At 65.1% G+C, this 21,841-nt stretch overlaps 1 protein-coding gene across 4 annotated transcripts; it reads right to left on the reverse strand.

Moving 5' to 3' along the window:
* Positions 1-108: 108 nt before the first annotated feature.
* On the reverse strand, positions 109-21,830 carry NUMA1 (nuclear mitotic apparatus protein 1). Of its 4 annotated transcripts, none has more exons than XM_042792410.1 (26): positions 21,774-21,830; positions 18,176-18,248; positions 17,687-17,775; positions 15,750-15,829; positions 14,943-15,025; positions 14,781-14,861; positions 14,514-14,598; positions 13,688-13,820; positions 12,939-13,096; positions 12,143-12,260; positions 10,562-10,679; positions 10,019-10,159; positions 9,610-9,732; positions 5,921-9,178; positions 5,698-5,739; positions 4,439-4,507; positions 4,187-4,297; positions 3,884-4,102; positions 3,634-3,791; positions 3,302-3,545; positions 1,985-2,264; positions 1,736-1,872; positions 1,400-1,627; positions 1,031-1,141; positions 743-910; positions 109-614 (listed from the first exon to the last, which is right to left on the reverse strand). In XM_042792410.1, the coding sequence occupies exons 2-26, from the start codon at positions 18,215-18,217 to the stop codon at positions 579-581; spliced, it is 6,312 nt and encodes a 2,103-aa protein (XP_042648344.1). In that variant the 5' UTR covers positions 18,218-18,248; positions 21,774-21,830; the 3' UTR covers positions 109-578. The 4 variants fall into 4 exon arrangements, with proteins under 4 accessions (XP_042648344.1, XP_042648343.1, XP_042648345.1 ...); XM_042792409.1 differs by lacking the exon at positions 21,774-21,830 and adding an exon at positions 21,361-21,718; XM_042792411.1 differs by lacking the exon at positions 21,774-21,830 and adding an exon at positions 20,738-21,346 and having other exon boundaries at positions 15,750-15,823.
* Positions 21,831-21,841: the final 11 nt, after the last annotated feature.

Here is a 21,841-nt window from a genome sequence, read left to right on the forward strand (position 1 = left end):
CCCGGGGCGGGGTCCTGGAGGTGGGGACAGTGAGGAGGAGGAGGAGGAGGTGGTTATGCTTTTCCTCCCCCCACACTGGGCACAGAAACAAGGAGGAACAAGACAGAGCAGGAGAAAAAATACAATTTATTTACAAGTAGAAACACTTTAAAAATGCTGCTGTCCCCCCCCCTCCTCATCACCGCTGAGGCAGTGGGTGGGGGACACCAGACACTGTCCTGCTGGGGCCTGGCTGCTGCCCCCCCTTCCCCCCCCCCCCAATCCTGGGGGCTCCCAAACCCGGGGGGGGGGGGCCCTGGGGACGTTCCAGCCCAGCTCTGTCCCCCCCCCCACCTCCCTGGGGGTCCCCCCCAGGGGAGGGCTCAGCCCCCAGTAACTGCACAGCCAGGGCTGAGGTGGTGACAAATATCAGGGTCACGCCCCCTCCCCAGCACCCACGGGTGGGTGCAGGAGAGGGGTGATGGTGGGTGCTTCACCCAGGGCAGTGGCACGAGGTGTGGGGGGGGTGTGTTATGTGTCCCCCCACCCCAGCGCACTGGGGGGGGCAGGGAGCGGGGAGCAGCACAGCTGGGGTGACCTCAGAATTTGGTGTCCTTGAGCGGTCGGCGACTGGCCTGGAAGGGACAGAGCAGAGAGGGGACGGGGGTGACCGAGCCCCCCCCTACCCCCCCAGGGACAGGGCAAGGGCCGTGTGTGTGTGTGTGTGTGTCCCCACCGTGAGCCCGGGGGGGCCGGTTCTTACCTTGCCCTTGGGGGACTTGGCGGTGGCGATGCGGGGCGAGCGGCGGGCGCTGCCGTGGGGGGAATTCTTGGGGGTGGTTTTCCGGCCGGCCGCCCGGCGCAGGAGGCTGTTCCCCAGCTTTTTGGGGGTGTTGAGGATGCTGAACGCCATCGACTGGCGCCTCTCGGCCTGGGGGGGGACAACACACACACGACATGGGAGCGTGACCTCAGAGTAGGACCGGGGGGGGGGTCCCAACCCCTTTTTTTTTTTTTTTTTTTTTTTTTCCCCCCCCTCTCCAGAGCTCACCTGCTTGCTGGGGGGCTGCTGCTCGCTCCTGCGGCTGACCTGGGAGCTGCGCCGGTCGCTGCGCTCCCGGGGGGTCTGGGGCCGTGGGAAGCAGCTGGTTGGCTTCTTGGACTGGGGGGAAAAAAAAAAAAAAAAAAAAAAAAAGGGGATAAACTGGGACCCTCGGCTGGGAAACAAGAGCCCCGGAGGGGGCGGGGGCCACCCCCCCTCCCCAGGCTGGGGCAGGCAGAAGGCTCAGCCCTTCGCTGCTCGAGCTCTGCCCTGCCCCGGGGCTGCTGCAGCCCTGCTCCTCCACATCTGGAGAACATCTGCCAGCTGTACCGCCCCAGCCTGGCTCTGGGGGAGGTTGGGGGGGGGGGCTCAGCTCACCTCGGGGGTGTCGGGGCCCTGGTGGGACTCGTCCGAAAGGCGTTTGCGCTGCTGGCGGGTGGTGATGCCGCCGGCCCAGGCGGCGCTCAGGGTGCTGCCGAGGGTGCTGCGCCGGGCGGCCGTGCCGGCGGCGATCTGGGCGGGCTGCATGCTGGCCCGGCGCAGCGTCTCCTTGGGGTCGCCCATCTTCATCTCCTCGTCCGTGATGGTCCCCAAGGAGTTGGAAGGCTGGGGAGGAAGCGGTGATGTTCCCTGCAGCGCCCCGCCCCCCCCCCCCCCCCCCAACCCGGGGTCAGGAAGGGGCACCCCCTTCACCCCCCCCCAAAATCCCCTTACCCTGTTCTCCAGGGGGTAACAGGTCTTCAGGTGGGGAGGGCAGATGCGGTTCCGCTGCTGCAGCTCCGCGATGCGGTTCCAGTCATCCAGCGGCTCCGGCTCGTCCTGGCACGTCCCCAGGTAAATGCTGCTCCGGCCTAAACCCAAAGCAGAGAGGGGGCTGAGAGGGGGGTCCCAGGCAAGAAGGGGGGGGGGGGGGGGTGTCCCCCCTCCAAGCCAGGGAGGAGCCCCCCCCTCACCCACACGCACCGAGGCTGGAGCTGCTGCCCCCCTGCAAACGCCGCAGGGAGCTGCGAGTGACCGGGCGGTAGCCGGGGAGGCCCCGCAGCGCCGAATCGCCGGGGGTCTCCTGTGGGGAGGAGGTTTCCAGCTTGACCAGAGAGTCCTGGGAGGGGAAGCTGGTGAGGGAGCGGGCGGAGGCGGCCGAGCGCAGGCGGCCCTTGGCGGGGGCGGCGGTGGGGGGCTGAGCCCCGGGGATGCTGCAGAAGGAGGAGTCGGCGCTGTCGGGTTCCTCCGTCTTGGCCTGTTTCTGGGAGGGGGAAACCCATTGATCATGGAATCACAGACTGGTTTGGGTGGGATCATCTAGTTCCAACCCCCAGGGTGCTCCCGTCCACCCTGGCCTTGAACCCTTCCAGGGAGGGGGCAGCCACAGCTTCTCTGGGCACCCTGGGCCAGCGCCTCACCCCCAGCACAGGGAACAATTTCTGCCTTAGATCTCACCTAAATCTCCCCTCTTTCAGCTTAAAACCGTCACCCCTCGTCCTATCCCCACACCCTGATCCAGAGTCCCTCCCCTGTCCCCCCTTTAAGCCCTGGGAGGCCGCTCGAAGGGCTCCCCGGAGCCTTCTCTTCTCCAGGCTGAACCCCCCCAACTCTCTCAGCCCGGCCTCCCAGGGGAGCTGCTCCAGCCCCCCCAGCATCTTCGTGGCCTCCTCTGGCCCCGCTCGAGCAGCTCCGGGTCCTTCTGCTGTTGGGGGCCCCCGAGCTGGCCCCAGCACTGCAGGGGGGTCTCCCCAGAGCGGAGCAGAGGGGGAGAATCCCCTCCCTGGCCCTGCTGCCCCCCCTGCTCTGGCTGCAGCCCAGGGCACGGGTGGGTTCTGGGCTGTGAGCACACGGTGCTGGCTCACGAGCAGTTTTCCCCCCACCAACCCCCACAAGTCCCTCTCCTTGGGGCTGCTCTCCAGCCCCTTTGTCCCCCAGCCCCCATGGACACGCAGGGTGCCCCCACCCAGGTATCAACGCCCCCCCCTCCTCAGCCCGTGGCAGGTGCTGGAGTGGCCCGTGGAGTGCTGTGCCCTGCAGCTGCCATCCCACGGGGCAAGAGGCGAAGAGGAGGAAGCAGATAAAAGTTTACCACCCTCCTCCTCTTCCCCTCGCTGCCCCCCCAGCCCCACTCATCCTTGGCACAAGGCGTCACGGGGGAGCTCGGTGCAGAGTTTGGGGGCACAAACAGCCCCGCAGCGGCTCAGCAAACTGCGCGTCCCTGTCCTCAGCACAGAGGCCCTGCCCCACGGGTCCCTCCCAGCCCCACGGGTCCCTCCCAGCCCCACGGGTGCCGCTCACTTTCGTCATGGTGATGTTGATGGTGGTGCGGCGCCGTGCCGAGCGGGTCTTGCAGCCGGAATCAAGCGAGAGGTCTCCCAGGGAGCCGGCGCTGCTCTCCAGCTGGGAGCGCGTGCGGCTGGGGATGGGGGTGAAGTAGAGGCTCTCCAGGGACTCCACTTTGTGGGGCAGACGCTGGGACGCCAGCGGATCTCCGCCATCCGGCGGCACCGCCGAGGCCTCCGACTGCGAGCGGCCAGCCTTCCTGCAGAGACAGGGCAGGAGGGCAGCGCCGAGGGGCTTAGCGGGGCAGCGGCGGGCGGGGGGAAGCGAGGAACCGGATTTCGTGGTACCTGGTGGAGTTGAGCGGCTGCGCTTCCTCGAGGCTGAGGTCGAGGCTGTCGGCGCTGAGGTCAGATGGGTGCTGGTGGAAAGGCTCCCGGCCCTTCAGCGTGTCCGTGGCCACCTGGAACTTGCCGAGCTCCCGTAGCTGCCGGTTGGCAAACTCCACCTGGATAAGAAGCGGGGAGGGGTGGATCCTCCGAGCGAGCGGGCAGCGGAGGCGAGGAGGAGGAGGGTGAAGCCCCGCCATGCCGTGCCCACCTGAGCCTCCAGGCTGCGGACCTGGCTGGTGAGGTTCCTGCAGCTCAGCTCCGACTCCTTGGCCTGCAGGACGCTCTGCTGCAGCTCCTTGGTCAACCTCTCCGACTCGGTCCGGAGCTCCGCGTTCTCCTTCTGCAACTGCTCCATGGCCTTCAGCTTCTCCGCCAGGTCTTGGTTCTGCTGCTTCTTTGCGTCGTAGTGAGTTTTTGCCTTCTCCATCTAGGATGTCAAGGAGAGAGAACCATCGAGCTTCCCCACAGAGTGGGGACGGGGGCGGCGGGGCTGTGCCAGCCCCTGGCATACCTGGCCTTTGTAGTGCTCGGCTGCCTGCTCCTTCTGGGCGAGCTGCGCCTGCAGCTCTGCCACCTTCTCCTGCTGACGCGTGGCCTCTGCCTGCAGCTCCCCTTCCAGCACCTGCGGGCAGGGAAGGGACCGCCTCAGAGCCACCCTGCACCCCTACATTGCCCAGCTGACCCCCACCTCCCCAGGGGAACCCACCACCAGCTCCTGGCCAAGAGCTCAGCACCCCCCCCGCGGGTTTTGGTTCCTGTTTACCTTAACTCTCTGCTGCTGGGTTCGGGCAGCCTTCTCGTGCTGAGCCAGCTTTTTGTTGAGCTCTTCCACCTGGAAGAACATGGCTGGGTTAGACCAGGTCTGAGCACAAGACAAGGGGAGCAGGTCCCGTGTCCCTCCCGCCCGCTCTGGGAGCAGCCTCAGAAGGTTTCCTGCCCCCGGGGCGGGGGCTGCTCAGCAGTGCCCAGCACCGAGGAACCTCCCGGCGTTGTGGTTAGTGAGCCGCAAGCTGCGTTAGTCTTTGCAAGGACGAGCTCTGTGCCACCCAAGTGTAAGGAGCAGCCGTGCGCCAAAGAAGGGGGGGGCAAAGCCAAGACCCCTTTTAGGCGGGAGGGGGAGGGAAGCCGGTGAGGCGATGCGGTTGCTGCCGGGGTAAGAGCCCAGCCCGCCGCGGGCATCCTCTGTGCCAAACCTGGTGCGGGGGCCCACGCCTCTTCGGGGAGAGGCATCCCACCCCCCCACCCCCCGGGGATGCTCCTGAGGTCCCAGGGGTCGGCCGTCGCTCTCAGCGAGGGGAAGATGGCCAGCACACCCCAGCTGGGCTCCCCCTGCTCCAGGGGATGTTGGGGAGCCCCCAGCCCGCCCACCGCCCCAAGTCACAGCCACAAGGCCTCTGCGGGGTCCCTGGGCAGCTCAGGCTGGGACTGTGGGGGCAAACTAAACCGGGGAGGGAAACGGGGCTTGTCCAGCGTTGTTTCCCAAGCGCTAACCCGCACCATGTCTGGGACTGAGGCTGCTGCGAAGCATCCCACCTCTGGCCACATCTGGATTGCACTTTCCGGGAGCGCAGCACCCTCCTTCCCCACACCAGTTCCTGCCAGCTGGGCGAGGAGCTGAACCCCAGATAAAGGCAGGGAGGGGGGGAAGGGCTGGGCAGAAGGAATGAGGTATCCCAGCTCCCCCCCAAATCCCCTCTCTCTGAAGACAAGGTATTACAGGAGCAAGGGTCCCGTGCCGAGGGGCCCTGGGCGCTCTTGGCTGCCGGCCACTGCCCACGGCCACGCCAGAGGGGCGAGAAGCCGAGGCGTGGGCAGGCAGCAGGTTTGGGCCCCGGTTCCTACTCCCCGGTGGGGCAGGGAAGGGGCGAAGGCGCGAGCCCAGAGACCTGGAGCCAAGCGCCCCACGGCTGGGTCCCCACCGCACACAGTTCACGAGAGGAGAGGGCGGCTCCGGTGGGAAGCGGCAGCAGCCGGGGCCGTGCACCGTCACCGTTTAAGCAGCCGGCACTTCGCGTGCGTTACCTGCTTGGCTTGGTCTTTCCGAAATACCTCTAGCTGCTCCACCTGCGAGCGCAAAAAGCAGAAGTGAACACGCAGCCGGCGCACACCGCGCCGCCTTTCCGGGGAGCATCCGTCCCCTTGGCGCTCGGGGAGCGTCTCCCGCACCCCCAGCTCCCAGGCCGAGCGGGAGGACGGGGGGTTTTGGGGAGTGCCAAAAGGCCCCCCTTTCCCCGGGAGCCCTTACCTGAGCTGTCAGCCTCTGCCTCTCCTCCAGCAGCTTCCTCCTCTCCTCCAGCGCCGCCGCCTTGCTGCTCTCGTACTCGTTACTCATCGCCTCCATCTTCCGCGCCGCCTCCTCCGCCTTCTGCCGGCTGCTGGCCACCAGCTCCTCCGACGCCGACCGCAGCCGCTCCAGCTCCCGCGCGTGCCGCTCTCTGGCCTGGCCCAGCTCCGCCTCCAGCCGCTGCTGCCCGCTCCTCCGGCTCTCACCGAGCCCCCGGTTCTCCTCGGCCAGCCGAGCGTTGGCCTGCTGCAGCCCCGCCAGCCGCGCCGCCGTCTCCGCTGCCTCCGCCTGCAGCCGCTGGACGGCCCGCTCCTGCTCCGCCGACCGTTCCCGCAGGGACGGCGCCTCGGCCGCTTCCAGCTTGGCCCGCGCCAGCTCCGCTTGCAGAGCGGCCAGGGCTTTGGCCCTCTGCTCCAGGTCCTGGCGGTGCTGGCTCTCCAGGGAGGAGCGCTCAGCCTGCAGCTGCTGGCAAAGGTGCTTCACCGCCGGCAGCTCCCCGGCGAGCGCCTGGGCGCTGCCGAGCTCCTGCTGCAGGGCGGCGAGGAGCTGCTCCTTCTGGAGGCACTTGTCCTGGCAGACCTTCACCTCCTGCCGCAGCTCGTCCTCCCGCTCGGTCTGGCAGTGCCGGTCCCTCTTCAAGGCCTCGATGGCCACCCTCTGCTTCTCCATCTCCTCCTGGCACCGCTGCACCTCCACCTTCATGAGCGAGCACCTCTCGGCCGCCCGGGAGGCGGCGGTGGCCATCTCCGTCTGCAGAACCCGCAGCCTTTCCTCCAGCTTCTTGCTCTTCTCCGACTCGGCGACGATCAGGCGCTTCAGCTCCTTGCTCTCCCCCTCCTTCTCCGTCACCTGCCGATGGAGGATGGAGACCTCGTGCTCCAGGCTGCCGATCAGGCTGTTCTTCCTCTCCATCTCCTGGACGCACTGGGACACTTGCTCCTTCCAGTTCTCTTCCGACCGGCTCTTCTCCTGCGCCGCGGAGCGGAGGGACGCCAGCTCCTTCTCGGCGGCAGCGGCGGCGGTTTTGCTCTGCATCAGCTCCCTGCCCTTCTCCTGCAGCTCCTTCCGCAGGGCCTCCAGGGCGCCGTCGTGCAGAGCCTGCGCCGACCTCGAGGCCTCCAGCAGCTTCTGCAGCTCCGACGCCTTCTCCTTCTGCTGGGCCGCTTCCTTCCTCGAGGCCTCCAGCTCTGCTTGCTCCACCATCACCGCTTGCTCGAGGGCAGCCACAGCCTCCTGCTGCTCCCTGCGCTGCTGCTCCAGCTCCTCCACTTGCAAGCGAAGCGCCTGGTTCTCCTTCAGCTTCTCCTGGTAAAGGTCTTGGCTCAAGCCGGCTTCCCGCTCCCTGGGATGGGTCTTCTCCAAGCTTTTGAGGGAGGTCTCCTTGGAGCAGGTGGCCTTGACGCTGTCCCCCTCCGCGTCCCTGCTCCGGGCGGCCTCTGAGAAGCCCTGCAGCTCGTTGTCCACCTTGGATGCCCGCTCCTTGGCCGCCTCCGCCGAGGCGAGCTCTCCTTTCAGCTTGCTGACCGTCTGCTGCAGGTCCCTCAGCTCCTCGCCCCACGAGACATTTTTCCGGCGGAGCTCGTCCAGCTCCTTCTCCTTCTCCTCCACCAGCTCCCGGGAGCGAGCCAGCTCCTCCTGGTGCACCGACCTCTCCACCCTCTGCTCGTTGAGGGCGTTTTGCAGCTGCACCTCCAGCTCGGCTTTGCGGGCTCGCTCAGCGGCGCAATCCGCTTTTCCCCGTTCCGCCTCCTGCCTCAAGCGTTCGGCTTCCTCCTCCCGGCACGCCAGGTCCCGCCGGTGTTCCCGCAGCGTCAGCTCCAGCCTGGCGCCCAGCTGGGCCAACTCCCCGGACAGCTTCTTCACCTCCACCTCTAGCTCCAATTCCCGCTGCCTGCCGGCGGCGGCCGCCCGGGAGAGCTCGGCCTCCGTGCTCCGCAGCTGTTCCACGGCGGTTTCCAGCTCCTTGGATTTGAGCTTCTCCTGGGAGAGCTGCTGGGAGACCCCCTCCAGCACCTCGGCGGCTCTCCGGGCATCCGCCTCCAGCCCGGCTGCGCGCTGGGCTGCCGTTTGCTCCACGACAGCCATCTTCTCCTGCAGGGAGGAGACTTCAGCCCTCAGCTTCTGCTCCTCGCCCTCCTTCTCCTTCGCCCGCGCCCGGGCACTGGACAGGTCGGCTTGGAGGGCGACCAGCCTCTCCTGGTGCTCAGCGGCCAGGCGCTCTGCCCGGGCTTCCAGCGCAGCCGTCTTCTCCTGCTCGGCTTGCAGCCGCTGGCAGGCTCGCCCGTGCTCCCGGCTCAGCGCCTGCATCTCCTCCTCCAGCCGCCCGCGTTCTCCGTCCTCCCCTCGGGCAGCGGGGGAGGCTCCCAGCGCCTTCTCCCGACTCTCCTCCGGCGCCCGGCGCTTGGCCGGCTCCTCGCCCCGCTCCTGCGGAGCCGGCTCTCGGCCCTGCGTCAGCCGCTGCCTCTCCGCCTCCAGCTCGGCGATCCTGGCCAGGCTGCCCTCCAGGCTCTCAGCCGCCCGCCGCTTCTCGTCCTCCAGGATGCCCTCGGTGTTCCGCAGGGATTCCTCCAGGAAGAGCAGCCGCTCTTGCAGGCGGGTGTTTTCCCGGGCCAGCCTCTCCCTCTCGGCCAGCCTCTGCTGGCTCTCCTTCAGCCTGCCCTCCAGCTCCCGCAGCTGAGCCCTCAGCCCCTCCGCCGCTCCCTGCTGCCGCTGGGCGCCGAGCTCGAGGATCCTGGCTTCCAGCTCGCTGACTTTGCGGCTCAACTCAGCCTTCTCCTCCGCTGAGGCGGCCTGGCTGGCGTCCTGGGCTTGTGCCATGGCCTGCAGCTGGCTGCTCAGGGACGCGTTGGCCTCTCGCAGGTGCTGGAGCTGCTGCAGGGCAGAATCTCTCTCCCGCAGGGTTTTCTGGTGCTGGGCGTCGAGGGCAGCCAGCCGCCCGGCCTCCTCCTCACACCGTGCCTCGGTGTCCTGGGGCTCGCCGGCTTCCCGCGCCCGCAGGTCCTGCTCCAGCCTCTCCCTGACCCGGTGGCTCTCGGAGAGGGAGCTCTGGAGGCTGGCGACGAGGCCGCCCAACTGCTGCTTCTCCTCCTCGAAGCGGCAGCGTTCGGCCTGCAGAGCCCCCTCCCGCAGCTGCTTCTCCTCCTCCAGCCGCAGGACGGTGGCCTGGAGCTCGGCCCCTTTAGCGGCGAGGCTGGCCACCTCCTGCTTCAGCTCCTCCAGCTGGCAGAGAGAAGGGGACACACACACACACACACACACAAAACACACACCCCCCCCGGCATTACTCAAGCTGCAGCCAACACTCCCATGGGAGACCCAGCCACTGCACCCCAGCGGGAGCTGCCCGGCGCCCGCCTTCCCTCCTGGCACCCCGCTGCACCCCACCGCACCCCGCTTTCCCCTTAAGCCTTGTGCCAGCCCTGCTCTCTCAACCCAAACGCCTTTTCTCACCGTGCAGGAGCCGCTCCCTCCACAACCGCCCCACAGAGCACTCGGCCCCACAAACCCCATCCAGCAGCAGGGAGCAGCCAGCTCTGCCCCACACGGCTTCGCCATGCATCCCCCCAGCTCTCCCCAGTTAAGAGTTTCCCATCCAAGCGCTGCCTGCCCTCGCTGCGGGAGCCAGAGGCTCTCTTGAGACCCCGCTGTACCTTCAGGATGTCGCCCATGACCTCCCCTTTTTCCTGGGCGCTGCAGTCCCCCAGCTTGGCCAGCTGATCCTCCAGCAGAGAGATCTTCCCCTGGAGAATCTCGATCTTCTCTTCCGAGCATTTCTAGGGACAGAGAGGTGGGACTGAGCGTGAGGTGAGGAAACCAAGCAAAGGGAGGCGCAGTCACCCAGATTTTTTGAACGCCAAGCTTGCTGGCAGCTTTGTCTCGGCAAGCTCAGGGCTTCTCTCCTCACTGTGGGGACAGCGGCCCGTCCCACCGTGGGGGACCCTTCCCAGGACGGCTGTCGCACAGCTTCTTCCTGCCCACGGAGCCGGCGGGGCAGGAGGAAGCCCCAGGAGACGTCGCCCAGCCAGGGGGGGCTGGGGGGGACCCACCAGACCCCCTCACCTTGTCCTGCAGGGCAGCACGCAGCTCGCTCTCCAGCTGCCCCTGCTTCTCCTGCGACTGCGCCAGGGCCGCGTTGTGCTCCTCCGAGAGCTCGTTCAGGGCTTCCTGCAGCTGGACCAAGTGGCTGGCGATCTCCCGCAGCTGCAAAGGGTTAAAAAAAAAAAAACAAAAACAAAAAAAAAACAAAAACAAAAAAAAAAAAAAAACACCCCCCCGGGGGGTCAGAGAATCCCCACAGCTGCCCAGGGCCTGGCTCAGCTCCCCTCTCCCGAGGGCTGAGCATCCACAGACGTGCCAGGTCCTGGGGGCTCACACCCTGCCCCTGCAGCACCACGCACGGGCAACTCCCCCCCAGCCCCTATTTCCCCCCCACCCTTCAGATCAGGATCCAGAGCCCAAAGCCAGCTCAGTCACCAGGTCAAGGTCACACGAGGCCAGTGGCAGAACCATAAGGAGCCCAGCATCCGGCACTGCCATCAAATCCTCCCCTCTGGGTCCCACAACAAACAACTGTGGGGCTGCGGGGACGGGGAGAGGACACACCTTGAAGGAAAGATCCCCATTCTCCTCGGAGAGCTGGTTGATTTTTCGGTCCATCTGGCCTTTTTCAGTCTTCAGGTCTTGGCACTGCTTAAGGGCCTCATGCAAGCGCACCATCAGGCTGTGGGAGAAGAGGTTGTTAAAGAGGGGGGTGCAAGCCCAAGGCAGGTGAGGACATCGCTGGGGATTGATGTTGCTGGTTATTGCTGAGGAAACTGAGGTACAGAGGCACCTCTGCACCGTGGTGAGAAACCACCATAAATTCAGCTCTAAACTGGGTCCCAATATGTCACAAAGCAGAGCGGGGATAAGTGGAGCTTGCAGGAGCCTGACCGCTCCAAACCGAGGGCGGAGGTGGCTGCAGGACTCCGGCCACCCTTCTGCAAAGTGACATAAAGGAGGAAAGGACAAAAAAAAAAGGCCTGGCGCCTGCCAGCGAGGCTGGGCATCCTTCCCAAGTAAACACATCGCTGCACGGGATGGGGCAAAGAGCGGGACGCAGCGTGGCAAGTGACAGAATTCAATCGCGCGACGCAAACTGGATCAAACTGGAGGGCTGGCGGCTGGGGAAGGGGCTGGCGTCGGGAGCTCCAGGATCAGCCTGGAAGCTTTCAGTGGCGCAGAGCCTAACCCAGGTGGGCAGCACACCCCTTCCCCACAGCAGCGACGGCCGTTCCTCTGCCGGGCTGAGGGTAAGGAGCAGGTTGTCCGAAGATGCTGTGTGGTTTGGGACCGGCTCCCTGCCCGCTGCGATAAAAATGGGCGACGGGCCACAATCGCCTCGGCCATGAGGTGCAGCGTGCTGGCTAGCACAGCCGTGCCCTGGGCTGCAGCCAGAGCAGGGGGGGCAGCAGGGCCAGGGAGGGGATTCTCCCCCTCGGCTCCGCTCTGGGGAGACCCCCTTGCAGTGCTGGGGCCAGCTCGGGGGCCCCCAACAGCAGAAGGACACGGAGCTGCTCGAGCGGGGCCAGAGGAGGCCACGAAGATGCTGGGGGGGCTGGAGCAGCTCCCCTGGGAGGCCGGGCTGAGAGAGTTGGGGGGGTTCAGCCTGGAGAAGTGAAGGCTCCAGGGAGACCTTCGAGCGGCCTCCCAGGGCTTAAAGCGGTGACAGGAAAGGTGGGGAGGGACTCTGGATCAGGGGTGTAGGGATAGGATGCGGAATGATGGTTTTAAACTGAAAGAGGGCAGATTTAGATGAGATCTAAGGCAGAAATTCTTCCCTGTGCAGGGGGTGAGGCGCTGGCCCAGGGTGCCCAGAGAAGCTGTGGCTGCCCCCTCCCTGGAAGGGTTCAAGGCCAGGTTGGACTGGGCTGGGAGCACCCTGGGCTGGGGGAAGGGGGCCCTGCCCGGGGCAGGGGGTGTCACTGGGTGGGCTTTAAGGTCCCTTCCCACCCAAACCAGTCTGGGGTTCTGTGACTGCCGAAGCCATCTCCTCCCCAGGGTGCAGCACACAACAGGAGGAAGGTTTGCCCTCACCCCTGTTTCGTGCACTGCTGAGGAAGGGACAGACAACACAGAGCCTGGGGACATGCGAGTGACAGGGCCCAGCCTAGCAGGAGGGAGCGGATGTCCCTGGAGGATCACCTCTCATTCTTCTCCCTCAGCTCCTCCATTTCCTTGGGCTCCAGCTGGTCTGTGGCTTGCTTCTCGTTGAGCAGAGCCAAGCGATCAATCCGCTGCTGCATCATGGTGATCTGAGCCTCTGGGGAGGGTGGTGAGAATGAGCCCGTTACCATCTTTTTATGTCACCTGAACCCCCCCCAACAGCACGGCGGAGGATGTCTGTCCTTCTCCCGCGCTGGCGAGGAGCTGCTGCACAGAACTCCTTTGCAGCAGGAGATGGAAGAGCCAGGCTGCCAGCACTGCCGCTCGGCACGGGCATTGCTTCGCTCACGGCGTTTGCTGCCCAGGTTATATAAGGGGATACGAGAGGGAAGAAGGAACCTGCAGTCTCCGCCTGCGTCTGGGGAAATCCCCAGCGTGGAGGGTTTTAGATGCGGATGGTGAGACTCCTACACCCGCCAGCCTGCTCCAAATCGTTTGGCAAGGGGGACCAACAGCCATCTCCGAGAGATGCTCGGAGTTGTTACAGCAGCATCAGAGGTTTCTCTGCTCCCAGCAGCAAGGCCTTCTGCGTTGCACTTTGTTCCATACTAAGGGGTGAGGGTCCCCTTGGCCCACCGTGGAGCGAGGCACAGCAAACCCCGAGCTGCCCTGCCTGCTCTGGAAAGCTGAAAAGCCGCAAGCTGCGCTCGCTTGGGGTCTGGCAGGATGGACTGCACACAAGCACAGTCGTGACAGGGTCCAAAGTCACAGAAACTAGAAGTCCCCGCCCTGGAGAGCCCTCCCCGCACACCAGGAGGTCCCGCTAGCCACCGACCCTTCTCCGTGATGAGTTTCCGATTCTCTGCCAGCTCCACCTCCAGCTCATCCCGGTTTTCTCTCTCAACAGCCAACTGCTTCTTCAGCCGCCGCAGCTGAAACTGGGGGGTCTGCATGATGTCCCCCATGGGCGAGGACGGAGCGCCGGGGAGCATGCTGCAGAGAGGCACACGGCGTAATTTGGTTATCTGGAGCCAGACCCGCTCTGGTTCCCCCTCTCTGGGGGGCAGGTTCGGAGCAATAACTGACACCTCATTGCCTGAGCAGAAAGCCCACTCTCCTCATCTGGCTGACACTAGGGCCAGCCTCCGAGCGTCCGGTGTACCCGTACAAAACCAGTTCCAGGGCAAATCGCCCACCTCCCTTCGCACCATATCCAGAATCCCCCCGCAGAGCGCCCAGCTTGCTCAAGAGAAACTCTTCTCAGCCTTGACACAAGCCTGATCCTCCTGAATCCTCCCCGGGGTTGGAGAGGACCACAGGCTGCTCTGGGAAGCGTCTGTGCTTGTTAAACTGAAACGAGCTGGGCTAAAAAGGAGCTAATTACAGCCCGACCTCACGCCGATACCGTACGTCCCCATGTCAAGCCCGAGGAGTTTGCAGCACCGCGGCAGAAAGGGCGTCTCTGTCGAGTCAGCGCCCATCCTGGCTGCATCGCTGGGTCCCAGAAGCTTCCCTGCCCGCGTGTGTCCCCCCCCCCCCCGCCTCCCCTCGCTCCCCCACCCCCCCCCCGCAGCCAAGACGTACTTGTTGGCGCTGGAGGAGGAGGAGGCAATCTTCTGCAGCTCCAGGAAACGCACCTCTCGCTTGTGCGGGAGGGGGAGCAGCGGGGAGTGCTCCTCGGAGCTGCTGCCGGACGCGCTGGACACGGGCAGCGGCGCTGGGAATCATAAGCGAGAAGCAGGCTGTGATCCTCCCGTTAATGCCAGAAGGGAGGGGTTTCCAGCTGAAAATCCCAAGGGCGCAGGAACCGCGAATCCCAGCGGGGAAGGATCAGCCCAGCAGAGAAAGCCATAAACCTGCCGTACATCCCTGTGGGCATCCCACCCGCCTCGCTCCTCCGGCAACAGCGGCGAGTGCCGCAAAGGCCGGGGTGCCACGAGCTGGGAGAGCCCGGTGGGTACAGGGCAGCCCCGCTCTTAAATTAGAGCTTACAGGGAACCATTTCATAGCGCTCGGTCCTGGGGCGAGGGGATCTGGATGGAGTTGGTGCTTTTATGGCTTGGCAGCTACAGCCGCACAAATGGGGGCGGGAAAAAAAAAAAAAAAAAACAAGCAAAAAATGTTTTTATGCTCTAGAAAAGGGTCATCCGTGCCGGATGCCGGGAGCTGCACAGGAAGATGCCAGCAGCGCTCAGCACTCGCATCATCCCACACTGCTGCTCTCCACAAAGGTTGTGGACTGGTTTTGTCCCCCTCCAAGCTGACACTTGGATGTCACTACAGCAAATGCGTTAACCTGTCGGTCTGGCCAGGTGAAAAAACGTGCCCAGTGCCTGCTCTGCCTGCACAAGGCTGGGCCCGTTTCTCCGGGCTGGTGCCACAGTGCAGGCAGTTAGGAACCGGCGCTCACCTTTCCTCTGCAGAAACATCTCCAGATTCTCATTCAGGCTCTCCTCGTTGTCCAGCACAAATCTGAGGATCGCTGCCAGCTCAACCTGTGTCGGAGGAGCCGTGGGGTCAGCAGCTCTGCTGCCTTTGATTGCCCGCAGCACCTGCCCTGCACCATCTTTCAAGGGGTCCCCGAACATGAGGGCAGGTCTCAGAGCACCCCGGAAAAGCACCTCTGCTTCCCCTCCACCCCCCTGGTCCAGAGAGGGGGAACCCAGAATGGATTTACCTGGGTCTTGTAGTCAAATTCATTCCAGTCCCCGGGGCTCTTGCAGCTCATGGAGGTGTGATACAGGAGCAGCACGGCCACCTGAAATGAGGGGAGAGCAGCGTCACCAACGCTGGGGCAGTCACCGGTGCTGGCTAGGAATAAAGCGTGCCCCGCAGTTACCTTGGCCAACGCCAGCTCCTCTCCCTCCAGGAGCTTCTGTGCCGAGACCAGGCTCTCCGCGGCCGATTTGTGCTTGCAGTGCTCTGTGAAGTGAAGCAGGATTCCCAGTCATGCAGGAGCCCCCCGGGCACGCTGCCTGCCAGCCCGTGGCGTGTGTCCCCTCCTCGAGGTGACGCGCTCGGACTGGGGGGCACCGTGAGGAATCCCCGAGGAGAAGGGGCACGGGTGGGGAGGCACAAGGCTCCGGAGCAGAGCCCTCAGTGCTCAGCCCCTGCCATTAACTGACAGGCTTTTATTTCCCTCCCCAGCGACTTCCCCCTCGGTGCAGCCCCCCCACCTCGCCCTCAGCACCCCTCTGCACCGTTTGCTCCATCGCCACCAGCACAAACTGAGTCCCGTCTATGGAGGGCGGGGATACGAGGTGGGATACGGTGTCTCCCCTTCCAGGAAAGACTGAGCAAAAATGCAAGAGACTCCCACTTCCCCTTCCCAGGGTTCCCACTCAGCGTTTTCCAGGGGGATTCGAGCAGCTTGAGGCCAGGCACCGGGCTAGGACGTGACACCCCCTCAAAGCAGCCGCTGGCACCCTGCCCTTCACCCCCTGGATCTCCTTTGCATCGAGCCTGGGCTCTGGCAAGGCTTCCCATCCCGAAGCTTTCCTTCCCGCAGCCCTGCCTGCACCTCAGGAAGCTGCTGAGGCGCAGGGGGCGTCACTTTGGGGAGGGGGAAGCCTGCAAGACCCCACAGGGGTGGGGGGCACCGAGCAGGGGCAGCTGCTTCCCCCCAGGCGCCGGCGGAGGCTCTTACTCTGCAGGAAACCACGGATGAAGGAGATCCTCTCCGGCAGCGGCTGCTCCAGCACAGACTCCCCCTCCTCGCTCCTGTGGCTAGAAGAGTGCAGGGGTTAATGCTTTGCTGAGGGATTAACCAAACGGTGCTATTTTTTTATTTTATTTTTTTGCAATGGAGCTTGCTGAGCGAGGCGCTGGCTCTCGGGCCATACGGTGTTGCTCTGCCCTACTCCCCCGCGCCAGGGCGGGTGGTGAAGCAAAACCCAACCCTGCCGTGGCCGGGAGCGGGAGTGGACGCTCCCCACAGCCCCGACAAACGTGGCTGCGTTTGGTGAGCAGGCGGGGCCGGGCAGTCAGACACCCCCCTCCCCTCCTCCCTTTCCTCCTCCGGCATCCGGCGCAGCAGAGGGAACCGGCGGCATCCCCGCCAGCCAGGGAGGCACCGCGGGGGCCGTGCGTGGAACGGGGCGTTTTTGTTGCTATTGCAAAGTGGGAAACGGCGTTTTGGAAGCACTCAGACCCCGCTCCCCTACAGGGCGCTTGCCCTGGAGCCCACGCTGAATTTTGGGGGGGGGGGGGGGGGGGGCTGAAGCCACCTCTTGCAGCTCTTATTCGAGACCACGCTCTTCCTCAACAGCCACCAGCTCAAAACAAGACCATGTGCCTAAAACCTGTGCCAGCCGGCGCCGCTTTGGTACCTTCAGTTACTTCCAGGGTGACAACAGCAGGGACTCAGCGTGGGGAAGGGGCTGGCACGAGGATTTTCTCATCCTCACAGAGATCCACTCCCCCCCCCCGTCCCCTGGTGCTGGGGGGAGCTCCCCAGCTCAGCCGGCTGCCGTGGGGTCCGCCCCGCTGCCGCCCCACTTATCAAGCCACGGTCAGGCCTGTTCAGTGAGCGCACGCTGCCAGTGATCCCGCCTAATCGGAGCTGGAGCACAGACCCAGGAGATTAACCAGGTCTGACTAAATATATCTCTGGTGCAGGCGGCTCCTTCCTCCCCACCCACCGCAGGCAGATCCCTGCTCCGAGCAGGCTCTCGTTACACGGCGCGGGAGGTAATTATAGCAGACAGGCTCCCACAGAGCCTCCCGCCGGAAGGGTTTGAAAGCAATGCCGCGCTCAGCGCCGAGCGGCAGCCTCACGCCCTCCCAATTTGCCTCTCCAGCTCGTTAACAACGTGCAGCTGGAGCAGAGCGTGCTCGCTCTTAGCTCCGATGCCCATTACGGCTTGAGGGTTTTAATCGCCATTCCTCCCGATTCCCTCTGGTTCTGGGATGGAGCAAACAGGCTCCGTCCTGCCCGTGTCGGACTGTGAAGCAGCCCGATGTCCCTGGAGAACAGGAGCACTTCGTGGGGCGGGAGCTGTCATGCCTCAAGCTGCTTTGCAGACCCAAGGTTTCCTCAGGATCCCGAGGCTGCAGCTCAGGAAAACTTGCTGGGCTGTTTCCTCACCTGAGCAGCATTTACAGAAATAAAGCATCTCCCATGAAGGTCCGGGAACCCCCGTGCCGCTGGCACCAGCGCTCGGCTCTTTGGGTGAGCCCAGACCTCAGTGCCAGATGTGACAGCAAGCCTCAAACGACAGAATCTCTGGTCAAAAAAAAATCCTACCTGAGCAGCTCCATGGGGCCCAACAGCTCTGCCCGGGGCTCTGCAGGCAGAGCCCGGCCACGCAGCGGGAGCAGACCCTCACCCAGCTGCCTCGAGCAGGTTTGTCCTCAAGCCTGAGCTGCTGGCAGAGCATCATCTCTATACGGTGCTATATATGTCTCTATACTAATGCCATCGACGTATGGGGGCTTCCAAGCAGGGCAGCCCAAAAGGCTCATCGTCCCGCGCACGGAGGCTTCACGTGCGGAGGCACGAGCCCCGTGTTTCACCACAGTGGGGTTCAGAGCACCAGGCTGCCTTCAGCCCGCCGGGTGGTTTGGCTCCCCCCCCCGACTCACATTTTGTTGATGATCCTGATGAAGACGCTACAGTCCTGGAGCTGTGAGAGATCACCGAGGGCATTGGCACAAACTTTGGTGCTGTTCACCTAGAAAAACGGGATGAGACAGTCAGAAGGCAGAAGCCAACACCACGCCGTGCTGTGCCAACCCGTCGCCTCCCAGGCCTGGCAGGGGACGGCAAGACCACTCTGGGTGCAAGAGCCACAACAGCCCTTCCGACCACCCCTGCCCTGCCCCGGCCAAAGCTGAACGTGATCCCAGGCAGCTTCCACAGCCAATCCAAGCTGTTCCAGCATTTCTGGTTACTCAACAGGAACGGTGAGCAAAGCTTCTCCTGCAAACACCCACCTGCCCACAAACAGCAGGGACTCGGCTGCCCCAGGACCTGCCCCAGCTGCAATCCCTCCCTTAGAACAGCCCCGAGGAGCTGCAGCCAGGACCCACCCGGGCAGCGCATCCCACCTACGGAGCAAAGGAAAGCTTTACCCAAGCGAGGAGAGCCGCGGCTCTCGCGTCGTGAAGAGGCATCTTTGCGGGGCTGCCAGGTCACTGCCCGGACCTAGGAATGCCAACAAAAAGGGGGGGGGGGGGGAAAGGCAATTAAGGCCAAGCATAGTAACCACATCAATATGCACCTTGCACTCAGCGCCAGGCACTCATGTTTGTCGAGGGAGAATCTACCCTCCCGAGCCTGGCTGGTGGGGGGTTGTACAGTGAGCAGCCAGTATCCTGCTTTTCAACAGGCACCGAGCTGCGATCGGCGCTGCCGAACAGCAGCGGGGTCCTTACCCACAGCCCCCCCCCAGGATTTATCCCCGGGGGTCAGGATCCCGACGAGCAAAGCTCAAGGGAAAAGGGCTGCTCAGGCTCCTCACCCCCAGCACCTCCTGCCGTACCTCGCCCTCACCCCCAAACTTCTCTGAAATTTCTGGTAAGAGGAATTTGAAGGCCTGGCACCTCGGGAGCCCATCAGACCCCGTGCCCGGGCTGGTTTCAGCCCCAGCCCCCTGGGGAGGAGGGCAGCATTCTGTCAGGCCTGTCTTTCAGGTCCCGCCGCAGTGGTGCAAAACAACCAGTCGCGGCTTGGGCCAGCCGTCACCCCGAGGGATCCCGCGTCACCATGGGGCACCGCAAGACTGCCATCATCCCAGGAAAATTCACCTCCCTCTAGAAAACATGAGCAGCAGCTTTTGAGGGGGAGACAGCGTGGTTCAGAGCACAAAAATCGGGCATGTGCCAGGGCAGGGGCTGAGCTCCCATCGCGGTACTGCCCGCAGCTGCTCTGGCTTCCTCCCAGCCACGGCCACCGGCCCCCAAAATGCCAGCGGGGTGGGAACTGGGGGTCCCTTGTCCCCCACCTCCCTGGCTGCCACCAGCCCCCCAGCAGCTGGGACCCTCGGGGCAGGGGGGGTGGGCAGGCTGCCTGCTCTGCCCCTCAGCTGGGACATGGCCACGGGGGCTGGAAGGAGCCTGCAAAGGTCACCGGGCCCCAAACAAGCCCGGCGAGGTGCTGGCCAAGCCGTCGGAGCGCTGCCAGCTCTCCTGCCCGCTGCCACCAGCGCTAAGGAAAACCACTGGCCAGGGAGGGGGAGCCCCCCAGGCATTACTGAGCCACCCCAGTGCCCCGAGGAGCGCTGCCTGGTTCCCTCCACAGCGACCTTTGCCTCCGCGCCAGCCGTCCCCAGTGCCACCCCGGTAATCTTCCCGGCGAGGGAGCTGCTGGGAGCGGAGCAGAGGTGGGAGCTGAGCGGGGGCCCTGGCCAAAAATCACCCAGATGGGGAGGGTGCTCCTCTCCCCGTATTACACCCCGAAAACACACCCCCCCCCCCAAGGGCCCTGCTGGGATCCGCAACCGTTCCCAGCAGCGCCCAGCACACCACGGCCACCTGCCACTTGGCTTTTGGGGGACACGGGGCACCCACCACCTCCGTGAGCCCATCTGGGAAGCGCAGGATCCTGGGCAGGATGGGTCCTCCCTCCAGTTGGGCTAAAAAACAGCTCCTCGCCGCGACACCCAGCACCCACAGCCGGGGGCGCAGCGTGCCCAATCTCCCCCAAAATCCGCCCAAAACCTCCAGGCAAAACACGCGTGCCAGCCCCCCAACACAGACTCCCTCCGCGGAGGGCCACATCCTGCCAGCGGCCGAGCTGTGTTTTTACCGGAGAAGTGCCGGCGCTCAGCAAAATGCCGAGACAGGCAGAGCTGCCCTGGTCACAGCGTGGCGTGTCTCCTTCCCTGCGCCGTCTTTGGTGAGCACCAGAGACCAACACCGGGACCCTCAGTGGGGAGCAGACACTCGCGCGACGGCGGACGGGAAGCAGCTGGGGAGCCCAGTGCGTCGGTACAAAGCGCGGCAGCGAGCGTTTTGTTTTAGTGTTTTGGTGGTTTTGTTTTTGTTTTGGGTTTTTTTGTGTTGTTTTTTTTTTTTTTCCTTTTTTTTTTTTTCCCCAGGCATGTCCCCAGGGAGGGGAGCTGCAGCGGGTCGGTGGGGAAGGGTCCGGTGAAGGCAAGGGAGGGGGGGGGGACACACACAAAGCAGTGACAGCATTGTCCTTTGCCGCTTTCCCCCCAGCGCTCGCTCTGGTCAAAACACGGCGTTACGCAAGCCTCCAGAGCTCCCGACCAGCCCGAGGGACGCACCCACGGTCCCCCCCCCCAGCCACCCCAGTGTGTGTGTGGGGGGGGGGCTGTCCTGCCGTAGGGCGCACCCAGCAGCTCACCCAGGCAGAGGGGGAGACCCCCGGAGGCCCCCCTGCAACGGGGATGGGGCCCACGGCTTGCGTGGGAAGGCGGCGGGGGGGTGGGGAGGGTGCGGAAGGTGGGGGGGGGGGGGGGTCACAGCCGCCACCCCAGAACTCCCGGATGTTGGCGAAACCCAACTGGGCCGAACGCAGAGTTGGGGATTCACACCTTGGGGGGCAAGGGGGGGGGTTCATGGGGCGCCGGGGCTGGGAGATGGCGAGCTTTGCCTCCCCCCGCCTCCCTCCTCCTCAGGCCTGTTGAAAACAAACAAGGAAAAGGGATAAAGTCTTTGTTTGGGCCTTACCGGGGGCGTGCGGCCGGTGTCGGCGCGGGGAGGGGGGGGTTTTAATCCGCCATGAGCGCTGGCAGCTGGGGAGCCAGCGGCCACGCACAAAAGAAAAAGTTGTCGGGTATTTTCCTCGGCGGGGCTGGCGGGTGACGGTTCCCCCTTTCCTGGCCCTGGGCCACCCCACGTCACCGCGCCGAGGCCGCGCTCGTTAAAGGCGCCCGGTGCACAAACCCTCCGTCACCGGGAAAGCGGCGACGTCCCGGCCCCGGCTGTGGGTGCTGTCACCCTGCCAGGGCTCTGGGTGACGGGAGGGCGCTGGGGACCCCCCCCCCCCCCAACTGCCAACCCCCTGCCTCCTGTTAATTCAGCTGGAGCCACGTCCCAGCTGGTTCCCCCCCCCAAAATTTTACCCCCAGCCCCGCAGCAGCCGTGGGTTTAGGGACCGAAGCGGGACCGTTGTCTTCCACCGGACCCCGGGGCCCGTCCCTCGCCGCCCACCCCCGGGAGCCATCCCCGCGGCGTCGGGGCCGACGAACCGGGGTCACGCACGCCTCCCACCCCCCGGCTCGGTGCTGATGGAGCCAGCGGGGATGGAACGGCGGAACGCGAGCGGAACCGGCAGAAGGAGTTTTTCCTACCGGATCGGGAAGGGCGAAGGCGCGGCCGGGACCAACGGGCCTTTCTCCGGTAACGCACCCGGTGCGGCTCCCCCCGCGCCGGCAAACGGCGGCGAGCTCTAGTTGTGCGTGTGCGTGGGGGGGGGTGTGTGTGTGTGTTTTCCTCCGTTAAGCCTCGGGGCTGCTGGCGGGGGTGAGGAAGCGGAGCGGAGCCGCTCGGCCCCGCCGACCCTCACGGCGAGCACCGGGCCCGGTCGCCCCGGGATGGCGGCGGGCCCAGGCCCCACCCAAGGCCCCGGCTCCCGCCGAGGGCGATGCCTGGCCGCGGGAACCACCAGGCCGGCGGGAGATGGATCGATTCCGCCCCCCCCTCCCGGTAACCCCCCCCCCCCCCCTCCCGGTGCCCCCGGTGACCCCTCCCCCCGGTACCGTACCCGGGCCGCCGCGATTCAAACGGCTGCGCCCGCCCCCGCCGCCTTTCTATTGGCCGCGGGCCGGGGAG

The sequence above is a fragment of the Tyto alba genome, unplaced genomic scaffold (assembly GCF_018691265.1).
Source record: "Tyto alba isolate M040663 unplaced genomic scaffold, T.alba_DEE_v4.0 Super-Scaffold_2, whole genome shotgun sequence".
Taxonomy (NCBI): Eukaryota; Metazoa; Chordata; class Aves; order Strigiformes; family Tytonidae; genus Tyto; species Tyto alba.

Bases quoted from the DNA above. Each gene is read 5' to 3' on its own strand.
- NUMA1 (XM_042792410.1), bottom strand. From the start codon at position 18,217: ATGCCTCTTCACGACGCGAGAGCCGCGGCTCTCCTCGCTTGG. The intron at 9,179-9,609 runs GTACAGCGGGGT...TCTCTCTGCCAG, and splicing joins TCATGGGCGACATCCTGAAG to CTGGAGGAGCTGAAGCAGGA. The intron at 1,142-1,399 runs GTGAGCTGAGCC...TTTTCCCCCCAG, and splicing joins AGGGCCCCGACACCCCCGAG to TCCAAGAAGCCAACCAGCTG.